This window comes from Miniopterus schreibersii, assembly GCF_964146895.1.
Source record: "Miniopterus schreibersii genome assembly, chromosome: 18".
NCBI lineage: Eukaryota > Metazoa > Chordata > Mammalia > Chiroptera > Miniopteridae > Miniopterus > Miniopterus schreibersii.
In genome coordinates this window covers 20580809-20604020 of record NC_138121.1, presented here as the reverse complement: position 1 = coordinate 20604020, position 23212 = coordinate 20580809, and the positions used below count along the sequence as shown (strand labels likewise).

Sequence of the window (23212 nt, the reverse complement as noted above, 5' to 3'; positions counted from 1 at the left end):
TAAACTCCTTATTACCTTCATAGTGCAGAATGGATCCGTTGCCTTCTTGCTATTAAATACTCTGTTTGCTACTATACTTTCTTTTTCATCACCATTTGTCCCCTCTGTGCCCTCTGCCACCTCGGCCCGCGCCCCTCCTACCCATGCCCATGTGCTTTCTCTCTCTCTCCCTCCCTCTCTCTTTCCTTTTTTGCTCAATCCCCACCCCCAACACCCTCTCCCCACCAGAGCTGTCTGCTTACTCTCCATCTATGAGGCTGTCTCTCTTTTTGTTTGCTACTATTCTTGATTTTTGCTCAATAATTTTATTTTTCAGGCCATCTTTACATAGTTTTGTTCAAGCTGTGAGAGAAGGCACATGGGAAATTCATCATAAAAGTTTGTCCTATTGAGGTGACTAGAAATCCTCAAAGAAAACTTAAGCTCTCTTTTGTTGTTTTGTGGGGTTTTTTGTTTGTTTGTTTGTGTGTTTGCCAAAATCACCCACCAGCATGCTTTATTAATTAAATGACAGCTACAAAGCTTCACTCCTGTGATCCCCGCCCCCAATTTCACAGCAACGGTGGGTTTTTCTTGGCAGGAGTGTGGCACTTTGTTTTCGGCCTCGTAAGTAACTGTCACTGTGTCCTTTCTGTGTGTACCTGCCTCATGTCTTCCACTGCAGACGAGGCCTCTCCTATCTAGTGAGTGCCATGACTGTGGAAATCGGAAGAGGTGACAGAACCTTAGATCTGGGCAGCCACAGTAGCCTAGACAAAAGGTGACATGGTCAGACCTGAGGTTTGTTGAAAGTGAAGGTAACACCGTTTCCTGATTGATTCGCTGTGGAGTGTGAGAGGGAGAGAGGAGATCCAGGTGCCTCTGACTTTTAGGTTTGGCCCGAACAATAAGAAGGATTGGGCTGCCATTCTGTGAGATTCGGAAGACGGGGGAGAAATCAAGAATTCAGTGTTGGACGTTGATGTACCTTTTATTTATTTATTTATTTATTTATTTATTTATTTATTTATTTATTTATTTATTTATATGTCTTTATTGATTTCAGAGAGAGGAAAGGAGAGGGAGAGAGATAGATAGAAACATCAGTGATGAGAGAGTCATTGGCTGCCTCCTGCACGCCCCCGACTGGGGATCGAGCCTGCAACCCGGCCACGTGCCCTGCCCGGGAATCGAACCCTGATCTCCTGGATCCTAGGTCGCCACTCAACCGCTGAGCCACGCCTGGCCGGGCTGATGCACCTTTTAAACATTCAGGGACAGATACCAAGTAGGCCTTGAATCTATAAATAGGGAAGTCAGAAAGCGGGTTTCGTCGACAGCTCTACTGTCCAGTACGGTAGCCACTGCCCACACGTGTTAAATTTACATTTTAAATGATTTAAATGTAAAGTTTTGTTCTTCAACGACACTAGCATACTAGTGCCCAATAGCCACATGTGGCTTGTGGCTGCCATAGGGAGCAACGCAGGATTATAGTGTATTATCATCATTGCAGAATGCTCGATTGGAAGGCACTGGTGTGGTGGCACAGATCTGAGAGTGGTCAACGTGTAGATTTTATTTAAAAATCACAGGCCTAGGTGCAGTCACCTAGAGAGGCGAGTATAGGTAAGTAAGAGCAGCGGTCAAGAGGTCGGAGGGCACTTTGATATTGAATAGTTAGGAGGTAAGGAGGATTCAGCAAAGGAGACTAGAAATGCAGGTCAGTGAGTCAGGAAAAAGACTGAGAAAATGGGGTTCTGGGGCCAAAGACAGGAAGCGATCAACTGTGTCCAATGCTGGTAATCGGTTGAGTAAGACGAGGCCTATGGACTCCCAATGTAACAAGGTGTTCTCGAAAGAGCAGTTTCAGCGGTGTGGCGGGGAGGGACACCTGGCAGAAAATCATGGACTAGTGAGGAAAGATGTGGAGACTGAGAGTAAAGGCACCTCTTGGAGGAATTTTTGCTATAAAGGGAAAAAATGGGATAAGAGCCAGAGGGATATATGGAGATCATTTTTTTCTTAAGATGAGAGATGATATATTAGCACATTTGGATGCATTACGGGAATGATCCGATTGACAGGGAAACTTAATTAAGGCTCAAGAAAGAGTGGGCAACTGTAGTAGTGATGTCCTTAAGAAGGTGAAGGCCAACCTGGACTAACCCAGAGTCAGGACTGAGCATCCTGGGCAACAGGAGAGGAGGAGTCTGTGGGTACAGATGCAGAAGCAGGTCCTACAGGGAGAGATTGTCTAAGTTCTCTTGTTAGTAGCAAGATAATTTTTATACTTTTTTTATGGTTGGCTTTCCTGGAGATCTGGGGACACTTGACATCTTGGTTGGTTTTGTTTGTTCAGTAGCAATGACACTTTGATCTTCACAGTCTTGTTTGTTTGTTTGTTTTTCTTAAACTCATCCTGCTGTTCACAGGAACATTTAAAAATGTTTTACAGTAAAACCACATGCCATGTATGGCTTAAGTTCTACAATCTATCTAAAAGATGGAAGTAGAATATATTTTAAATGCCCTTTGAAAATGTGTTAAGCCACTATTAAACCACCAGAATGTAAATCCTTGAAATCCCAAAAGCAAGAACTAATGTTTGATTTTCTTTGCATTTCCATTAGGGGTCACTTTCCCCTATGGCAGTAGAGGTCAGGATCTAGTTTGAATGGGTGAGATGTGTGGTCCTAGGAAGGGGAGATACGTGAGTGGATTTCTTGATCTCACTTACACTTGAATATGCCTACCTTACATGCATGTGCGATGCAACTCCACTGTATTGTAATATCATCCTGCCTCATGAGCCTTAGCTCACTATTACTCTCAGGCAATTCCTGCATTTTACTATGTGTACACGTGGTCCACTGCATTATTTTCTTCCCTACAAGATCTCCGCATTCCTATTGCATAAAGAAAGTAGCAATCCACAGTGTTGCATTTGAGATAACCACTTTAATTGAAGGAGAAACTGAGTTGAGAAATCAGTGAGCATCAAGATTATCTTCTGAAGGTAAAACTTTTCTCAAAATTCCAGTTTGATCGTGAAAAACCCCTCAAGTGTCTATTTACTTAATAGCACACAAAGACATTTACAGAACCACTGCAAAAATCTCAAATAAGGAGAGCATGCTATGTATTCAAAATATATGAAATGCTATAACACAATTAAACACATGGTTCTAAGAACAGTTGTATGATTTAGCTGCAAAAATAAGAAAAGCAGAGACTAAAAAGGTCCTCAGGACTAAAATTCTCCTAGGATCTCGACTTTAAGAAGGCTTTCACTGGTCACTAATGAGAATTTGGCATTTGTCTATTTTAATGGTACTACCTGTTGGTTTTGGTTTTGGTTTCGGATGGGGGTGAGGGGAACAAAGGCCCATTTTGGTTGTTTCTGGGAGGCACCAAGATTTGTTTTGTTGTGTAACAAATTATGTCCACGCCATGGAATCTCTCCAGTAAGCCATTGTATTCCTGGATACACTTAAGCTAATAGCAATGTAGAAACCATGTTGTAGCATCCTAAGGAGTGGTCTGGGTTAATGGAGGTCCTTGAACAGCGGCCACCCACCCAACTTTAAATTGAGGTGGGATCCCACCAGACAGAGATAGAGCCAGAGGTTTCTATTTTTAACTGGAAATCTGCTTTGCTTCTTGGGCATGAATGCCCAGTTCTGGTGGTAAAGCATTTTCCACAAGACTCATGGGGGAGACGAGCAGCTATTTATATTCATGCTTTGAGCTTGAAAGAAGAGACGAGAGGAATAGTTAAGAAAAGAGAATCAGGAAGGGAGGCAAATAATTTTGGTGGTTTTGTCCACACCAAAAACACGGTGATATGTGGCAGTATTTAGATACACCTTGTTGGAGGTCCCAAGTTGTTCTGTTTTAAGCTCATTCACTAGTCACCCATGTGACTTCCACAAGGTTTTGTTGGTGTGTTTTTTCCCCAATGAAAAAATAGGCAGCTACATTATAAAGTGGTTAGAGGGATATTTTGAAATAATGCATATTTTGAAAAAAGTTCAGCAGGGTGCCTGGCACCTAGAATGTGCCAGTAAATGATTGTTCTTATTTTAGTAGTCAGGTCTTATAGGATCAGATTTAGCCAAAGTTCTTGCCCTTTTAAGGTTACATCCATATATATGGGAACTATCACTGGAGAAAGCATATATATATGTGTGTGTGTGTGTGTATGTGTATATATACATACATGTATATATATGTATATATGTATATATATGACCAATCCCTACTTCTCATATTTCTTTTTGTCTTATCTGCTGCTCATTCTGGTACGTAGTTAACAGACACATTCTCTTTGATTAAGACTTCATAATATAGCCTTCTTCAGTATAATGTAAACTTTTTTTGTTTTATTAATGTAATTATTTTTTATTAAATGTTTACGTAGAGTTGAAGGCTGCAGGCTTATGGCAAATGTCAAGTCATGTTTCCCTATGCAGCATTTATCTTAGTCAAAGTTTTGATGATATGGTATACACATTTTTAAGTGTCACGGGGAAACTTTAAATCAACATAAAACATACTTGGGAACCATGATGTGAACCAACTTTAAGGTCCGAATGTCGCACAAACATCTTGAGCATGTTGGGCGAGCTCCCTGGAGTTGCAGGCGCCCTGTCCTGATCTCCGCCTGTCTCTCCCGCCCAGGTCCTGATGCAAGGCCAAAACCCCGGCATCGCCTGGAGGTACGCGCTTCCCAAGGCCGCGAGTGGGCCACCACCAGCCCGGCCCACGCACGCCTGGGGCACGGTGCAGTCCCCGTGCTCCGCCTCCTGCGGGGGAGGTAGGTTGCTCTCTCCCTCCCATCTGCCACGTCCCACCTTAAAGCAGGTTCTTTCACCGCGGGCCTCTTTCAATTGCGTGGTTCGAATAAGCAGCAGAACTGTCTTCTATGGGAACCATCACCGCAGAGAGCAAATGTTACTGTACTACCTGAGGATTTCCCGTGCGGAAAGGAACGGATCTCAGAAATTCAAGTCAGCCGCAACCAGGACTCAAAAGTTATACATCAGACACTTGCAGGGGGAAAGATACAAAATCTGTTTATTTATAAATATAAGAACAGCTATATGTGTTTGTATGTTTTTAAAATTTCTCAGCTTACAGTTTAGTTGCTCCCTGCCATGACTTTTCTGTTGTTACAAACCTCCCCCTGGGACTTACAGAAGGTAGGGTGGTGACAGGCGAGAGCCCACGCGAGGCGGACTCCAGGCAGCTCCGCAGTGCGGGTGCTGTGCCCGTCCATCGCCTCGGCGGGGAGGTCGGCTGTCTCTCGGGAGGGAAGAGAAAACAAGTTATGCCCTCGGCAAGTAGAAGGCTGGCATTTTATCGAGATCCAAAAACGTCACCTGTTTGTTCACTCATTTCCTCATGCTCAGAGCGCCTGGTGACTGGGTCTCCTAACTCTGCCATCCCACTTAGTAAAGTGGGTTCCTGGGAACCCAAGACAGAGCTGAAATGTAGAACGTGAAGAGATTCTTATGTCTGGAAGGCCTGATCTTCAGGTGCTCGTGCTAACAAAATAGGAGGAAATACTTTTTCAAAAAATACTAAAAGATGTTTTTATTAAGAAACATTTTTAAAGGCAATATGTTATAAAGAATAAAAATAATTTCCCATAACCTCTTAGTCATCAACAGCCAATGTTAAATACTTTGGTCTATATTATTCTACTCTATTATACAAACATAAAAAACATGTGTTTGACCTCCTCGGACACGTGCCGTATGTACCTTTCTGTTTGTTATTTTTACAGAACAGAAACCATGCCTCAGACCAGTGATTTTCAACCTTTTTCATCTCACCGCACACATAAACTAATTACTAAAATTCTGCGGCACACCAAAAAATATATCTCATTTTTTTGCCGATCTGACAGAAAAAAAAAGTTATAATCTTGATTCATTCACACCAGACAGCTGTATTGTGTTGGCTGTTGTCATTTTTTTATTTGACAATCTAAGGGAACCGAGGTCAGTGCCCCTGACTGAAGAGTCAGGTAGGGCATGTTTTAGAAATTCTTGCAGCGCAGCAGCTGAACATCACTGCTGTGGACATGCACCTTTGCATTTCTTTTGCTTAGTTTTGGAGCATGAGCGGTTTTTCAGACATCACATGTTCTTTGAGATCATTTGCAGTAACTCCCTGAGGTTCCAGAGAGAGCACAGTTCCTTGGGAAGGAGAGGAATTGGATCCATTTTCCATTTACAGGGAGCAAATCCAGCCGAGGGGAGGGTGCTGGAGAAGTGCACTGTGGGGTCCCACTTGCCTCCATTTAGCAGCCCCTTGCGTGACTCCCAGGCCGTGCGGTGCCTGAGGCACGGAGCAGGAGCCTTCAAATGAATGAGTCCTGGGGAAGTAAGCTCTCAACTTCAGGGGACCCCAGGGTGGTTCTGTCATGTGCCTCCTGAAGGCAGGTCTACTTCAACCTGCTCGGAACAGCAGGAGTGACTTCGCATTGCTTCTCAGATTCATTGTAAGGAAAAGAACCGTGGAAATATTAACAAACAATTCAAAGAGGAGGCAGAATTCCTATTTGGGGAGCTGGCAGAGATAGCTGCTCACAAAATGAACAGCGGTCCTGAAATGAACACGGCAGGCGAGGCGCAGGCTGCCACTAGGACAAACCCAAAGGCCTAGCTGACAGGTACAAATAGGTACATACTCGGTGAGCTCCGCTTTTTTTTTTTTTTTTTTTAAATATGCATCATACTCTATGAAAGTAGAAGATGCTTCATGGAAAAGCAGAATCTTAGTTTCCACGCGTAGCTCACCAATGGTTTTCCTTTGAAGAGCATTTCCATTTGATGTGTGCAGTGCGAGTTACAGTGTGTGGGGTGTTTCCCTTCCAGCTGCCCTGTTTTCAAAGAGTCGTGTGTCTCACTGTGTGGTTCTGGAACCCACAGCAGTCTTGAAAATGAAGAACCTACACATTAAAATTATTAAGATAGGAAAACTATTACCTTGGGGGGAAATGGGATTCAAATTAGTTGCAGATTTTACCCAAAGGAGGCGGTCTTGCACAATATATGGACTCTGTAACTTAGTTAAAATATCAGAACCCTGGCAAATCAGAAGCTAAATTTGGAAGCGAAATTGAGCTGGTTATCTGTGATTTTTACTTTGTAACTTTTTGATGTCTTACTAGGTTACGTAAGTGTAAAGGCCATTTGCTTACGAGATCAAAATACTCAAGTCAATTCCTCATTCTGCAATGCGAGAACCAAGCCAGCAACTGAACCCAAAGTATGCAACGCTTTCTCCTGCCCTGCCTAGTAAGTCATCTGGAAATGTCTTTCTGGTTATATTCTTTATTCTGCCTTTATTGTTGGTACGAGATAATTAAAGCCCACAGCTCAATGCTTCTGATCAAAAGTGATCTTAAGATAGATAGAATGCCCAAAAAAGTAATAGAAGGTAGTTGAGTTTAAAATATAAAACTTGAAAAACAAATTTGCTTTAGACATTCATTTAACTCTGGCTCTGCAAACCTAACCTTAGGATACGGGTGGTGGTGTGTTTTTTATGACTTTACATAGAGACGCCTCTTCTCTGCACTAAGATATTTGACACAGATTTGTATATTAGTTAAAATTTACATGTGGTTGTGTGCTTAACTTTTATATAGTTGTCTAAGAATTTAAAAAGCATAATATTGTGCAGGCCATGAAACCCCAAATGCAAATTACACAGTAGCAAGACACAGTAAAAGGAAAGGGGTAAGAGCCCAAGCGGTCATCCGCTTCTGATGGTGGTAACCGATGGGGAGCCCAGTGGGTTTGTTTCTGGATGGATTTTAGCCACACTATTGTTTGAACAATAATTTTAAGTCATCTTCCCAACCAAATGGAGTCTTTTCTTGTGTGATTTATCTTCTGCCAAATGTATTTATATAGAATCAACAGAGTTTCTTCCAAAGCAAGGTTGTGTTCACCAGTGTTTCGGGTCATCTTAATAAGTAGTGTTTGCTTTGTGGTAATGCAATGATTTTACACAATCTTTTTATACACATAACATGTATTTGTCATCATTGTTTGGGGCTTTAGCTCTCTACCAATCCCATGTGCCCAACAGTCAGCCCAGTTTTTCTCTTAGAATCTGGAACCAGCTGTATCCTAAACACAAAAAAAGAAACAAACTTGGAGCTTTTATGGATTTTTCCCTTTTGCTAAGAAATACCTGGTTCTAAGATGCAATTACCAGACAGTATTATTGACCCCTGTGGAGTCCTCTCTCCTGTGGGTGGGAGGTGTGTGTGTTTATGTACCTGTAGGAATTGTATGCTTGAATACAAGCTGCTGCTTTCTTACTGTAAGGCGCCTTCCCATCATTAGTTAGCTCAGCCAGCCAACGAAAGGGACTCCATGCACATACACATCCAAGAAAAGGGGGAGAGCCTCGGTCCTGTCGAACTCCTAGGACTTCCCCAATGGCTCCATGTAGAAACGATACTCTGTGCAGTAACAGGTTCACTGGCTCTTGAAAAGTAGCCAAGTTGGAGCAGTGACACGGGCAGGATCTCGTTGCCTTCTTTCTTCACCCCATTATTTATTTCTCATTATTTTCTGGTGTAATCATGGAGACTCTCAGGGACTATTCGTCCTTAGGGATATACTAGAAATAAAGTTCAGATTCCGACTGTTAGAGCTAGAAGGAAAAAGAAATTAATCTGCAGTAACTCCACTCTTTCCCCACGTAGCAGTCGTGTCATGTGTGTACTTACTGTACGCCAGCCCCGAGCGAGGACTGGGGTATGGAGACGAATGACTTGTAGTTCTTGCCATCAGTGAACCCCCAGCCAAATGGACGAGATGGGAGTGTAAAGAAGTAATAAGATGCAGTGAGATACATGCTATTACAAAAGTTACATAAGAAAGCAGTAAAGGAAGAATGGACTTCGTGGGGTCTGGGATCTGAGGTCGGGGTTCATAGGGTAGGAGGATAGGTGGGAAGTCAGCCTGGGGTCCAGATGTGGGGAACCACACAGGTCATGCAGAAAGTCTATGTGTGTTATGCTTCTTCTAGCACTTTTATAAAATCATCATCTCTGCCACATAAAGGAAAGAAACTTGAATTTGGTAGACATTAAAATGCCATCTTTATAGACAGATGTTGAAGCTACTAATGTTGTAACATATGTCTTCTTTACATCTTAGTATACGATACAAATAATTGTGCAAAATAAGGAATTTTTATTTGATGCAATCTTCCTTTAATAAGATAATATGGACTATGTAATGTTTTAGAATACATATAATCCTAGACCCCATGTGGTAAACTCTCCAGGCTAAAGGTCTTTCATTTCCCACGTGAGGCTTGTGGGGAAGCTAGAGATAAAATTTATAGGACTAGGAAAGGTGAGAGAAATGCAAGGATGTAACAAGAACGTATTTGTGATGTTATATTTCTTAAAATGATTCTTCGAACACGGGTAGAACAAGCCGAGTTTTAGACATCGCTGCTCTGACTCAAATGTATTAAATGTCCTATCTGATAGATCTTTTTAATGCTAGGCCTTCAAATCATAGACTTTCAATTAATCAAAAGTAGTTGTTGAAAAGGATTAATAGTTTCTGTTGATTACCGTTCAAATATAAACCAAGCCTCAGACGGCTGTGAAAAGGCTGGTCTGGTAATTTTTGAATAAAGACCCATCAGTAAGTTTTAAGACTAAGCAGAAAATAGTTGGGAGAGTTGCCTACTTAGAAATTTCTTCCGTGAGACCTCTGAATGCACCCCTCTCTCCTGCATGTGCACACGGGTACGTACAGACACACACGCACCCCTCTCATTGATCACTTCCATTAATCAGCATTGTAGTTTATATATCAACTAATATTGTGGCAATTATCAGAAAGCATTGTCTTTGTTCCCATATCTGCCTCTTCGCTGTGCTGTAGGCTCCTTAACGGAAAGAACATTGCATCATTCCTTTTTCCAACCCTAATGCCTAGGAGAGTCCCTGGCACAGAGTTAGGATCCCAAGAAATTTGGCCGAATGGCTGGATTGCTCAGATTTCCAAATGGCACACGCTTCTTCCCCTGCAGAGGGCAGGAATGCGTTTTTCCCCGGCACTGTGTGGTGACTAAGTGACTCCCTCTAACTGGACCATACTTATGTGGGCTTCAAAATCTATAGAAGAAGAGTTAGCGTGAATTGCCCTTATTGGTTCTAAAATTGGCCTAAGGCTTTCATCAGGTGGTTAATCCTCTGTGGTAACTGCTTTGGAAGTGATGAGCCAAAGTCTCAGCTTCGTTGGAAGTAATTTTTGCTTTTCACTGGCAGTTGGAAGCCAGGCGAGTGGAGCGTGTGCAGCAGGCCATGTGCAGGGGGCCAACAGAGCCGGAAAATCCAGTGTGTGCAGAAGAAGCCCTTCCAGAAGGAGGCGGCAGTGTTGCACTCCCTCTGCCCAGTGAGCACGCCCACTCAAGTTCAAGTCTGCAACAGCCACGCCTGCCCTCCCGAGTGGAGCCTCGGGCCCTGGTCTCAGGTAACTGGGACAGACGTCGAGTCTTTGGTCTTGTTCCCCATGGAAAACGAAGGTGACAAAAATATAGGTGGTATCTTTGCTTCCCAAGAGGCTCTCAGCTGTTTACACCTTCAAGAGAACCACACTGAGTTAATGCGATGGGCCTTTTAATGAACGTTTTTAGTAATTCTTATGCAACCTGCAGTTTGGGACCCTCAGAAGTCCAGAATTTAGAATGTGGGGGACAGTTAAGCTAGACTAGTGAGCCCAGCTAGACAGGATTCAAGAGTCAGAGGACTGGCAGATGAAACTGGCTACTGAATTCTCCAAAGCAAATGGAAAAAAGAAATACGAAAACTGAGGCCTAAAAAGGTACTTAACTCTTGCCTCCATGACAGAGGCGGGTTAAAGGACTACAGAGAGGAGCTGGGCCTAAAGTTTGCTGTTGTCACAAACTCCCAGTGAAAGGTCCAAGGTTGTAAAGGTGCAAGAAACGTAGAACCACCTGTCATTCACAGCTCAGAGGTTCTCAACTGGGGCGGGGCATTTGGCAATGTCAGGGGACATTTTCCATCGTCACAACGGGGGTACTACTGGTGAGATAAACATCCTACAATGGACTGGACAGCTCCCCCAATTGTGCCCAGGGTGAGAACTCTGCTGCATAATAGCCCAACCTCTGCTAAACCACAGATGGTGAGCCAATTTTAGGCAATAAAAAAAATTCAGGTTTTACCGCCTGAAGTAGGAAGCCAGGTAGCAGCCCCTGAGCACATTTCTGCCATGCTTCCCTTTAGGGCACATTGTATTGTGGAGGGTAAATGCAGCAGTGCACTAGCATGTCCCCAACAGAGGTCAGAAAAAGGTTTTGTGTTCTTAATGATAGGACATTATGGAAAATGTTTTCTGATGTTGGGGGGAGAGAACGTCTTTGAGCATGCTTAGGTGCACTTTTAAAATGAGGGCAAACGTTCATTTATCGCAGAGGGTAAATCTAAGTAGTGCGTGGGGCTGAGTCTGCGCTCTTTCTTCGCGATTAGGAGTTATAACTTACAAAAGGGAGAATTCAAAGGCCTGTTTTAGCCAAGTGTGTGTGCTGTGCATGGATAGAGGAAATGGGGGGGTTCTTCATGAAAAGAAGCCTTCGTTTATGGAGTTTACCCCAGATTTCACACGGAAAGATTTTGAGAGTATTTTATTTTTGTTTCTTGACTACAAAAACCAAGTATATCTGAGAACTTGAAAGCCATTTGAAACTAGCACGCCAATGGCGTTTTGCTTTCATCTCAAGTGTTCCAAGACCTGCGGGCGAGGGGTGAGGAAACGGGCAGTCCTGTGCAAAAGCCCCTCCGCGGCAGAGGGCCTCCCCGAGAGCCTGTGCTCCAGCAGCCCGAGGCCGGACTCGCAGGAGGGCTGCGTCCTGGGACGGTGCCCCAAGAACAGCCGGCTGCAGTGGGTCGTCTCTTCATGGAGCGAGGTAGGAGTTCGAATGCGCTGCTGGGGGCTGGGTCTTGGGTGTGTTTTTAACGCTCAGCTTACCCACCAGCATCCGGATGCTCAAAGCTTCTTCCTGTTCGACACACATATACCAGGTACCTTCTAATTATTTGTTCTTCCCACCTGATTTCATCATCAAATATTGATAAAGCACCCCTCGCGCTGATCAGGCAGCGGAGGTCCCAGACTCCATAGAGCACTGGGATGGAACATGGGTAAGGGACGCAGAGAGCTGGCATGGGGTCTGTCACCCCATGGCTCAGCTTGAGAAGTGCCTAACCCGACGTCAGGAGGGATCCTTGTCAGAAGGGACTTTCCAGGGAGTGAGAGCCTGGAGGACAAGGAGGAATCAGGTGGAGGTGGGCTTGGGGGAAGGTTGCCCCTCACAGGGAGAGACTATCCACACTCCATAAGAAGGGAACCGGGTGTGGGGAGCCAGAAACGACATCGGGGACAGAGCATGAGGGCCTCGGGGAACAGACTAAAAACATATCCTTTAAACATCGGGGAGCCAATTAAGATGTTGACGAAGTGGAACAAGCAGGTTTTCATTTCAGAGAAAAGGGGAATCGATGCAAAATGGGCAGAGGCAGGATAGGCGTTTGCATGGGCATTGGGGTCATTAAGACCAAAGGGGAATGCGTTTCAGCGATGGGGAGAAGGGATACCTCTGAGGGATCCGAGGGAGGCCATTTGGTACCTTCAGGATACGTGGGCAAGGCGAAGATGCCCCCGAGATTGCTGGCGTGGGAAACACGAGGGCAGGAGCGAAGCCAGAAGTGGGCTCCGGCGACCTGTGAGACGAGGTCTCTGCTCTCGGATTCAGTCTGCGGAGGAAGACAGATGCTGAGAAATAAAAGTCAATAGTGGGGCTCAACACAGGAGGGGTTTCTATCTATCTCAACCGGCTCTTTTCTGCCGAGGCCCTTTTACCCTGCCTGAGTGACAAGGATAGGGCAATATATCCATCTCTCTTTCTTTAAGAGGCATTTAAAGTCCTACTGGCTAAATGCTTGGGTTGGAATCAAGCTTACCCCATTGGAAGGCAGCTTTCAGGATTTACTGTGGGCTCGGGCTTAGCACGTACCACGGCTAAGCCTCAGTTTGCTCGTCTGTACAATGGAGCCGACACTTGCCCTGCCTCATAGGGCTGCTGTAAATAGGAGGCTCAGCGCCATCCTTTACTGCTTATGATTGTTACACTGACACCCATTCTTATTGATTCAGTTAATCAAGGCCCTGCCCTTTATCCCAAAATAATGTTTAAAACAGAAACAAGTTTTCTCATACTGATTTCATCAGTCTCCACCCTTCTTTCTCTCTCTTTCCTGCCATAACACGACACCAGGTTCTCTCTCAGCGAGAGCAGCAGGAGAAATAAAATAGAGGCTCCTGAGTGAGAACAGCCCTAAGTCATCTTTGTGTCCTGCCTCCCTGGCACAGACTCCCAGCTTTTTAGGCATCAGGTAGACCTGGACATACAAATAAACGCCTCCCAGAGACCCTGATCCCATCCTCTGCCATCTTGTCTTTGTCTGGACTTTGCCTCACTGACCTCCAAAGGGGCAGGGCCTGGTTTTGTTTTATGGCGCTGATGAGCCCTGTGGCTGCTTTTCTCACCTGTAACACGAGGGACTTGGTGCCATGTCCGTGGGATCCTTGCGTGCGTGTGGCTGACCTGCCGTCACCCAGTCCCCCTAATTCCACGTGGACCGCGCGGCCTTAGCTGGAACACATCTGCTCAGCAGACTCGGCTGGAGCTCTGCACACTGACGCCTGCTTTCTTGGCTCCTAGTGCTCCGTGACCTGTGGTTTGGGTGTGAGGAAGAGGGAAATGAAGTGCAGCGAGAAGGCCTTCCAGGGAAAGCTGATAACTTTCCCAGAGCGAAGGTGCCGCAATATTAAGAAACCAAACCTGGACTTGGAAGAAACCTGCAACCGAGGGGCCTGCCCAGCCCGGCCGGTGTACAATGTGGCAGCTGGATGGTATTCATCGCCATGGCAACAGGTGAGCACGCACACTTACAAGGCTTGCATTTAAGCGCGGTCAAAGTAAGAGGCAAAGTAAGAGGCAGGCCACCACAGGCCGCTGTTCGAGACCTGTCCACACATCAGGAACAAAGGGCTCACGTTCTTGGGCCAGCTTTACCCCCTGTGGGGCCCGGGCTGGTTATGTATAATCTGTGAGCCGCAAATTTTCACATCTCAAAAAATTGAGAGGATAACATCTTGCAAGGTTTGTTGTTGTTTTCATGAGTAAATAAGATATCAAGCACTTAGTACCTGGCTCGTGACATAGTGCTAGTGTTTGCGGTTGCTGTTAAATCCACCGCTAGCATCTTCTACATTCTAGAAATGCTGCACACAGTCTTGACTTGTTTGGTACTTATTTTGTTTCCGAATAATATAAATGGCTAACGTTTGTCAAACCATTGCTATGCACGGTGCTGTAAATACCTTACATGCATTTGCTGTTCTCTCACTGCATCTCTTCAATGGTCTTATTGGTGGGTATTCTTGGCCCTACTTTGTGGATGACGCAGGCAAAGCTCAGAGTCAGGCATTTCAGCCAAGGACCCGCAGCTCTTTCAGCTCAGCAGATGTTAGATGACATTTTGGTCACATTGGTTTGGTTCTCATTGGTAGGAGTACGTGATGCTAAGCCTGAGAGAGCAGCATGTCCTCAGGAACTCGAAGCTCTGTTTGGGCCCCTGCAGCATTCCAACCAACAGGCTGGGCACAGCTCTCCAAAGAACTCACTGGCTCGAGGGGTGCTGCCCACGCCTCACCCTGAAACATAGGGGTGCGTGTGGGTACAAGTATGTCTGCAGTTGACCCTTGAACAACATGGGTTTGAATTGAGCAGGTCCACTTATATGCAGATTTTTTTCAATAAACACTAGGTCTATTTTCTCTTTACGATATTCCTCATAACATTTTTTTTTCTAGCTGACTTTATCATAAGAATACAAATAACACAAAGTATGTGTTAATCTACTATATTATTGGTAAGGCTTCTGGTCAGCAATTGGCTATTACTAGTTAAGTTTTGGAGGAGTCAAAATTATATGGGGATTTCCAACTGCAGAGCACGTCAACACCCCTAACCCATGTTCAAGAGTCAACTGTGTGTGTTTGGGAGGATCTGAGAAGTAAAACATGGAGAAAAGGAAGTTGACATGATTTTGATATCTTTAATTGGCTAGGCACTAGACCTATGTGGTTACCTATGTACTAGGTGCAATACCTATTGCTATGGATTGCTTTTTAAAATTTGTATTATTTTACAGATTTGGAAATTGATTCTTATAAGATTATTTAGGTCAGTAAAGAGCTGCCAGCATGCCAAATCTGCTTCCTTGACCCCTGCCTGTTTGTCCTACAAAGTTGAACCATTGCAACAAATGGCCCATAATGCCTAAAAGTTTGCCAACTCCTGGTTTAGATGATGTGATGACAATCATACATGTTCTTTCCACCCGAACATAGTTTTTCATCCCAAATACCAGTCTATATAGTAATGGTTGTCCAAGATGAAGTCTTCACCTGTCTGCAACAAAATAAAAATGATAATACAGTGAATTATAAAAAACAAAATCAATTTAAAGAGCTGTCTTTTCCCCTGATAACATATTACTTAATAAGAAAATGTTTCTCAGACACATGAAAATTAAAGAACACTAACAGTCCTTGTTAGTCATCTATTTTTAAAAATAATTCCAATTGCACAGCAATAGCACTGACTCCTGGGAAGCACCCTACCCACCATGCTAGCCAGGAACTTGGCTGGCATGACAGGGCTGTCTGAGCACCGTTTCTCCTGCTGTCCTAGTTTTGAACCATCCCCTCCACGACGGCATCTGCAGAGATTACTCAGAATTCTTTAACTGCTGTGATTAATTGCCTAGATGTGTCTGCATTTGTTTCTGCATTCTTACGGCAGCTTCAGTGTTTCTGGAAGCTCTCTTGTTTACGAGTCACTTAACTGGGAGACACACACTCTTGGGTGAGATAGATCATATCAGCCTAAGACCTTTCTAATCGGGTCAGATGGATCCCACATGTTAGAAAGACTGTGGACCGCAAGCACGTGTACCTGGCTCTAGACGATTCATGTTATCAACAGGCACCTTGGAAATGCCATGGAGATTCTTTCTTCGATATCACTGACATTAAACGGATACCGTCCAGCTGAGTGTTTCTGACTCCTCCCTCTTGTCCCTCTTCTGTAGTGCACGGTGACCTGTGGAGGAGGGATCCAGACCCGATCCGTCCACTGTGTTCAGCAGGGCCGGCCTTCCTCAAGTTGTCTGCTCCGGCAGAAACCTCCAGTGATACGAGCCTGTAATACTAACTTTTGCCCAGCTCCTGAAAAGAGAGGTAAAAAGGACCAGACACTCCTGTCAATTTTACTAGTCTTAAGAGATTTCAAAACCCCGTCATATTTGGTTGTGCAGCTTGTATATTCCACACCTCTAGGGGGTGCCATTCGCATCAAAGTCTATGTGAGCAGCACTCCTTGGAGGCACACAGGGGACAAATCAAATCCAGGCAGTTCCCCTTCAACATGATCTCTGTGCAGGGAACATTTTGTTCTATGATGAGGCTTTTTAGTTATTAACTTACTTCGAAAGGGAGAAATGGTAATCTTGTGAGCCCATTTTTCTAAACTAAAGTTTAATTGAACAAACACATGAAAAAGGAAATACGTGTGCCAGAGGCTATAGTAATCAGGGGGCTTGCAAGAGTGAACAAGAATTGCCCTCGAGGAGCTCACATTTTAACTGAGAAGACAGATACATTACAGTCCATTACAGTGACTATGTATTGTCCTAGGACTACAGCTGGAATGCTTTCTTAGTTCAAACGAAGTGCAGTGAGTGCTCATGGGAAATCCTTTCAATGAACTATCCCAACTTATTTCAAACATCACGAAATATTTTTCAGCCTAACCAGATTTCCTTGGGCTAAAGAATCATGTACCTGCTGAGTTTTCATGTAATCACAGCTTTTTCCAAGACTCTCTAGTCTCTTGGCTTAAGCTCATCAGACTGTGGCAAGTCCTCACTTCCCATCTCTGTCTACAGTGTTGTTTATCTACTTCTTAGAGAGCCTTAGCTCCAGGCTCTAGCATCACGTCTCTTCCTCTGCTCTCTCCCCTATCTTATCTGAGGCTTGCACAAGACCAAAATGCTAGTGATATAGCAGTTGCTCAGTCGGGTCACCTCTTGGCAATGCTGGAATTCTACAAACCTGCAGCCTTTCTCAGCAGAAAGCTTATGGGGGGAAACTACACACATTTTGAGCAAATGGTCACATTTTCCCAGACCATCTTTCTTCACTATCAGCGATTTCAAATTTCCACCCTTCAGTCAGATGGCTCCAGACGCAACTACTCATGACTGAGGGAACCAGATCCTGGAGCTCTGTCCCCCAATGCAAGAACTACCTTTTACTCTGAGAGCTGATGGGAGAGTTTGGGGCAGAAGCATTACAGAAACTGGCTTAATTTTTTCCAAGGATCACTGGGGTCACTATTAGGTGGGATGTGTGTATAAAAGGGAATTTTAGGCAGTGCTGAATCATAGAAAGGCTACAAGTTGTGAGCTTTGCATGCTGTGACCAGAGGCAGAGTGGAGAGCCACATGTGTGTGGTTTTAGGTGAGCTGAAGGTAAAGGCAACTTAAGGCTTGCATAGAGGGGGGGGAAACCATCCCGGCCTTGAATGAGAATATCCATGTCGAGGGTAGACCCTAAATATTATTGAAGTCAAAACTCCTTGAGAATCCCATAAAATGACTGGCCCTAACTCCTCAGACATGTATGTATGTTTACATAAATAACATCTTACTTACAGAATCATGTGCATTCTGTATCTCATGAGGCCCTTCTGGGGAGGAAGCCCTGGTGTACAATGTCCTGCTTCTAGTCAATAATCACATCCGTTCTCCTACTTAAACAAAAGTTAGAAAGGACTGGTGTTGACTTAAACCCACTTAGTTGCAGATTGGCTATGGGATTTACTTAAACCTACAGTGTTGCAGCTGGGCCTCCAAACCAGGTGTCCCAACTCCCCATAATTAGGCTCCTTGTTCCCCAAAGTAACTTGCATGGACCAGCAGCAGCATTGCCTGCATGCTTGTTAGAAATATAGAACCCCAGCACGCAGCATAGACCCTCTAAGTCAGAACCAGTGGTTTCACAAGATCCTTAGGCGATTCTGAATGTGCTGTTCTAGGGATTTCCCTTGGGTGCAAAATGCTACCTCCCAGGCTATTTGGGGAGAATCAGATAATCTCTAGCTAGATATGACTTTTTTTCTTAACATCCACTTTTCCCCCACTTGTTTAAATTTTACCAATAGTCCCTTTTAATGTCTCAATCCTGTTCCCCCCACCCTCCTACCAAGCCCTAATGGATAAGAAGAACCACTCAGAAGCACAGCCAGGTCAATCCAAGGCCTTTGAGCTGCAGGCCTTCCCCGTAAGAAAAGAGACTGAGCCTTTCCCTAACATGCTAAATACGTTTTCTCATTTTAGAGGATCCATCCTGTGTAGATTTCTTCAACTGGTGTAATCTAGTCCCTCAACACGGAGTCTGCAACCACAAATTTTACGGCAAACAGTGCTGTAAGGCATGCACAAGGAAGAGCTGACGCCCTCCCCAGCCCCTGAGGGCCAGGGTCTCACCTTTCAGGTCAAAGGCCGAGGACTGCAGCAGCTAACAAGAGGTTTGCAGTGTTGAGGGGCCAGCTCTGAAGAACAGAGGCCTGTTTTTCAGTTCCCCAAAGCACATGGTACTCTGAAGCACTTGAAAATGGGAAGCGACGACAAATCTGACTCACAAACAAAAAATAAAAACCATGTTGATTTGCACTGCTCCATGAAAGAAGTGATGAATCACACTGATAGCGTCTTAATTTTGTCAAAGTGAGAATCTGGTCAACTCTGTCATAGCACCCTTTTAAATTCAAAGGGGGATGTGTCCCAAAGACATCTGGTTAAGAAAGACCTTCAAGACTTCGGGTCACAGACAGAGCTGGAGGAATTGAACACGGATGGAACGTTTACTTGGAGCTCACAGTTCGACTGCAACTGGACACCCCAAACCAGGAGTTACTCAAGAAGCCAAATGGTGCTCATGACAGTGCTTGCTGCTGGACTAGCAAGCTTCGTGCTATGTTTATTTAGTGTGTGTGTGTTGTTTTTATTATTTTGTTTAAAGTATATTCTGCCTATAGTCTCCAAGACTAAAATTCACAACTTGAAAAGTATTCCAAGGAATATTCTAAAAACAGGGCAACATGGGCTATTTAAGATCTCCACTTAATTGAAATGCACGCTCTGAAAAAAAGCTCATAAGAAAGGTAAATAGTGATGCCCTACACATTATATCAACCTCGTAACTTTTTGGTGCTAGACAGGATCCTCGAGTCTGCTCTTTGGGAATCAGAATTGGTGAAATGTTCATTTCTGGTAAAAATGTAGGAGGAGTTAAATAGCGAAATAGCAGTGTTGAAGGAGAGGAGACCATTATTTGTAATGCTCCCTACTTATTACCAGAGCTGCTTGGAAAATTAAAGGCCACTTGTGGGTTTTTTCCCTACCAACTGACATGTTCAAATCTGCCCGAGGATTTAGTTAACAAGAAAAAAGTAATAGTGGCAATAGAGAAATTCATCTGTCTTCCTGCTATGTTAATATTAATAAATCATAATATGACAAAACCAGTCAATGAATAAGAGTATTTTACAGTCTTTCAGATGATATTTTCAGTCTTCAAAAGCCAGCTGTTGGTTGGCACTAATGAGCTTAAAATTGTTCTCAATTGCAAAAACACCATACTATTTTGCCAAAACCAAAGTAACTTACAAGACTGGGTCCTTCTGTAATTTTTTTGAGATGTGGTTATAAAAGACGTATTTATATCATTCTCCTCCATTCCTCAGTTTTTTGATGAATGTAACCCAGTTTTACTGCTTTAAACGGTCGCAGTTCAAACAGGGATTTGCTAGCTCAGCACAACCAACTAGACAGTGGTTTATTAAATTTAGAGCATCCTTTGTTCCCATTCTAATTAAAAACATGCATTCGCAAATCAGAGAAATGATTAGCATATTCTCTCAACTCTCTTGGCCTAGAGTAGTGGTCATTTTATCAGAAAAAAAGAGTTCTACATCACCACCCTCTGAAAATTTACAAGTTATTTGTTTCTTTATATAATTATCATTTTATTTTATGGAAAAATTAATTTATTAATTAATAGCCTATTGTTATTCTCACTTGCTTCTCTGAGTGATATTAATTCTGAGGAAAAGTGTTGAATAGAACCATGGGTTATAGAGAAAAGTCAAAATATATGTGTAATATGTGTAATATTTAATTATTTTATAAGTTTTATAATAAAGTGTTCTGTTTATCTTTGAAGCTTGTTACGTTCTTGAATAAATTAGTGAGAAGTCAGCTATTTTCAAGGTGATTTAACTGTATAAATGTTAATTTTTCAGTGAAAAGTTGAGAAATATTTAGAGATGATTTTTTCTGTGTCTGAGAAAATCAGAAACTATCAAACAATGGGGTGAAATAGATGATATTTGCCACCTTAGGAGGATACTAAATTTTTTTCTACTCTAATGGTCATGTAAATATTTATGGAAATCATCCAAGTTAGTTAGATAAACTTACCACAAACGTAGTTGGTTTTATTTTATTTTTTTCCTAGTTGAAAGTCATTCCGATAAAATTGTTTTGCAAAAAAGAGAGAGAGAAAAAAAACTAAATAAGCCCAAAACTAAACCCATGCCTATATGGTCAATCTGTGACAAAGGGGGCAAGATTATACAATGGAGTAAAGACATTCTCTTCAATAAATAGTGTTGAGAAAACTAGACAGATGTATGGAAAAAAAAAAAAGACCACTCTCTCACACCATATACAAAAGTAAACTCAAAATGGATTACCATGACTTAAATGTAAACCCCAAACCATAAAACTGGAAGAAAATATAGGCAGCAAATTCTTTGGCATCACTCTTAGCAATATTTTTTGGGTATTTCTCATCAGGCAAATAAATAATAAGCAGATGGGACAACATCACACTAAAAAGTTTTTTCATTCTTTTGATGGTTCCCTTCATTGTACAAAGACAACCTACTAAATGGGAGGAGGTGCATCTGATAAGGGGTTAACATCCAAAATATATTTAAAAACAACACCATAAAAAAACCACTTGATCTAAAAATGGACAAAGGACCTAAATAGACACTGCCCCAAGGAGGACATACAGGTGGCCAAGAGACATATGAAAAGATGCCCAACATCATGACTCAGAGCAATGCAAATTGAAACCTCAGTTAGATCTCACCTCACACCTGTCAGAATAGCTATCAATAAGTCATTGAAAAACAAGCATTGACAAGGATGTGGAGAAAAGGGAACCCTCCTGCACTGTTGGTGGGGTTGCAAACTGGTGCAGCCACTCTGGAAAACAGTATGAAGGTTCTCAAAAATTAAAAGTAGAACTATGATCCAGAAATTCCACTTCTAGGTATCGGAAGAAACCCAAAGCACCAACTTGAAAAGATATGTGCACCCCTATATATTCACTGCAGCATTATTTACAATAGCCAAGATATGGAAGCTACCTAAGTGTCCACCGACAGACAAATGGATAAAGCAGCAGTCCAATGGAATATTACTCAGCCATAAAAAAGAATCCTGTTTTACCATTTAGAATAATGGATGAGCCTAGCGGATATTACACTAAGTGAAATAAGTCTCAGAAAGACAAATACCATATGATCTCACTTATATGTGGAATCTAAAAAACTAAATAAATGAACAAACAAAACAGAAACAAGCTCATAGATAGAGAAAAAGTTGATAGTTGCCAGATGGGAGAGGGGGTGGAAGAATGGATGAATAAGGTGAAGGGGTTAAGGAGTGTAAAGTGGCAGTTCAATAGTCACAGAGATTAAAGTTCAGCACAGGGAATGTGGTCAGTAAAACTATAAGAATGACATATGGGGTCAGGTGGGCACTAGACTTACTGGGGTGATCGGTAAGTTACATAAATGTTCATCACTCTGTTGTGCACGTAAAACTAATACAATATTGTATGTCAACTATAATTGAAAAATAAAATATTTTTAAAAGATGAAAGAATAGGAAACCAGAAAGCAGAAAGAAACTGTGCCTGTGTTCCTTTGGCTGGTCTGCCTCAGATCAGAGCTTAATGGAAAGGCAATGGGCGGTAATTGGAGATAAAGCCCAGAGCTGTGACATCATCCTCAAAGGAAACAATCTCAAAAGGAAACAAACAAAATCAAAGACCTAGAGCTTCACTGACAAATTCTAATTCTGAGGGGTGGGCCCTGCCCCCGTTGAGTCGTAGCGAATTTATTTCACCAGAATTGAGTACTCCGTAATCCCCTGCAAAGAAGTTTCTAAAATTTGTACATAATTAGGCCAAGCTTGGGATTGTTCTGGGCCATGATTACAAATTTTATGTGCAGTCCTTTTTATTGAGTACTATACCAAATCCTTGTGTGATCATCAATTTCCTAACCTAACAAACATTCACATTCTTTTTAAAAACTAAAATTAAAGCGCACTTTTTCTCTGGCTTTTCAAATTTTGAATCATCAGACCAGTAGAGAATAAAACTATCTGGGCAAAGTGAATCCAATTGGCCTGAATAAAAAGTATTTTTCCCTGCGCATGTGATTACAGATGTAACATGTGGATCATTTCTACACACGTAACTTGAGAGTATATTCAAGAGGATTTTTATGTGAATTATTGCTAATCGGTAGACATAAAAAAGAAATTCAGTTAAGAATGAAAAATTGTAGATGGCAGAAAAGAGACAGTATCTTTATACCTTCTGGTAATAAAATATGGATAAAAGTAACCGTTAGTGTTTAATGGGCGCCAGGTACCGCGAGAATAAGCCCTTCATATGTGTCATCTCATTTACTCCTCACAACAGCCTAGTCAGGGGGACAGCGCTGTGTTCCCATTGCAGATGGGGACTCTGCGGTCGGAGATTCCGCCCCAGGGCACACAGTCATCCGGTGCCGGGTCAGGGTTTAAACCCAGGCCCATTGGGCCTCAAAGGTTCTCCTCTCGTCACTGTGCTGCACTGCCCTGGGGGAGATGAAACAAAGAGGCAGGCAGGCCTCAGAATCTGTGCGTGCGCAGAGGACCTGGGAACCGGCGACCTAACCCTGA

The 23212-nt window shown here is 43.1% G+C and overlaps 1 protein-coding gene across 1 annotated transcript in view; it reads left to right on the top strand.

The window, feature by feature from the left end:
* Positions 1-20341, top strand: part of ADAMTS18 (ADAM metallopeptidase with thrombospondin type 1 motif 18) — a 114252-nt gene extending 93911 nt beyond the window's left edge. The window contains exons 15-21 of the mRNA XM_081118571.1: positions 4663-4798; positions 7163-7289; positions 10301-10505; positions 11776-11961; positions 13777-13989; positions 16214-16361; positions 18521-20341. Of these exons, the coding sequence (XP_080974697.1) occupies positions 4663-4798; positions 7163-7289; positions 10301-10505; positions 11776-11961; positions 13777-13989; positions 16214-16361; positions 18521-18636 (1131 nt within the window). The 3' untranslated portion in view covers positions 18637-20341. The remainder of the gene's footprint in view (positions 1-4662; positions 4799-7162; positions 7290-10300; positions 10506-11775; positions 11962-13776; positions 13990-16213; positions 16362-18520) is intronic.
* Positions 20342-23212: the final 2871 nt, after the last annotated feature.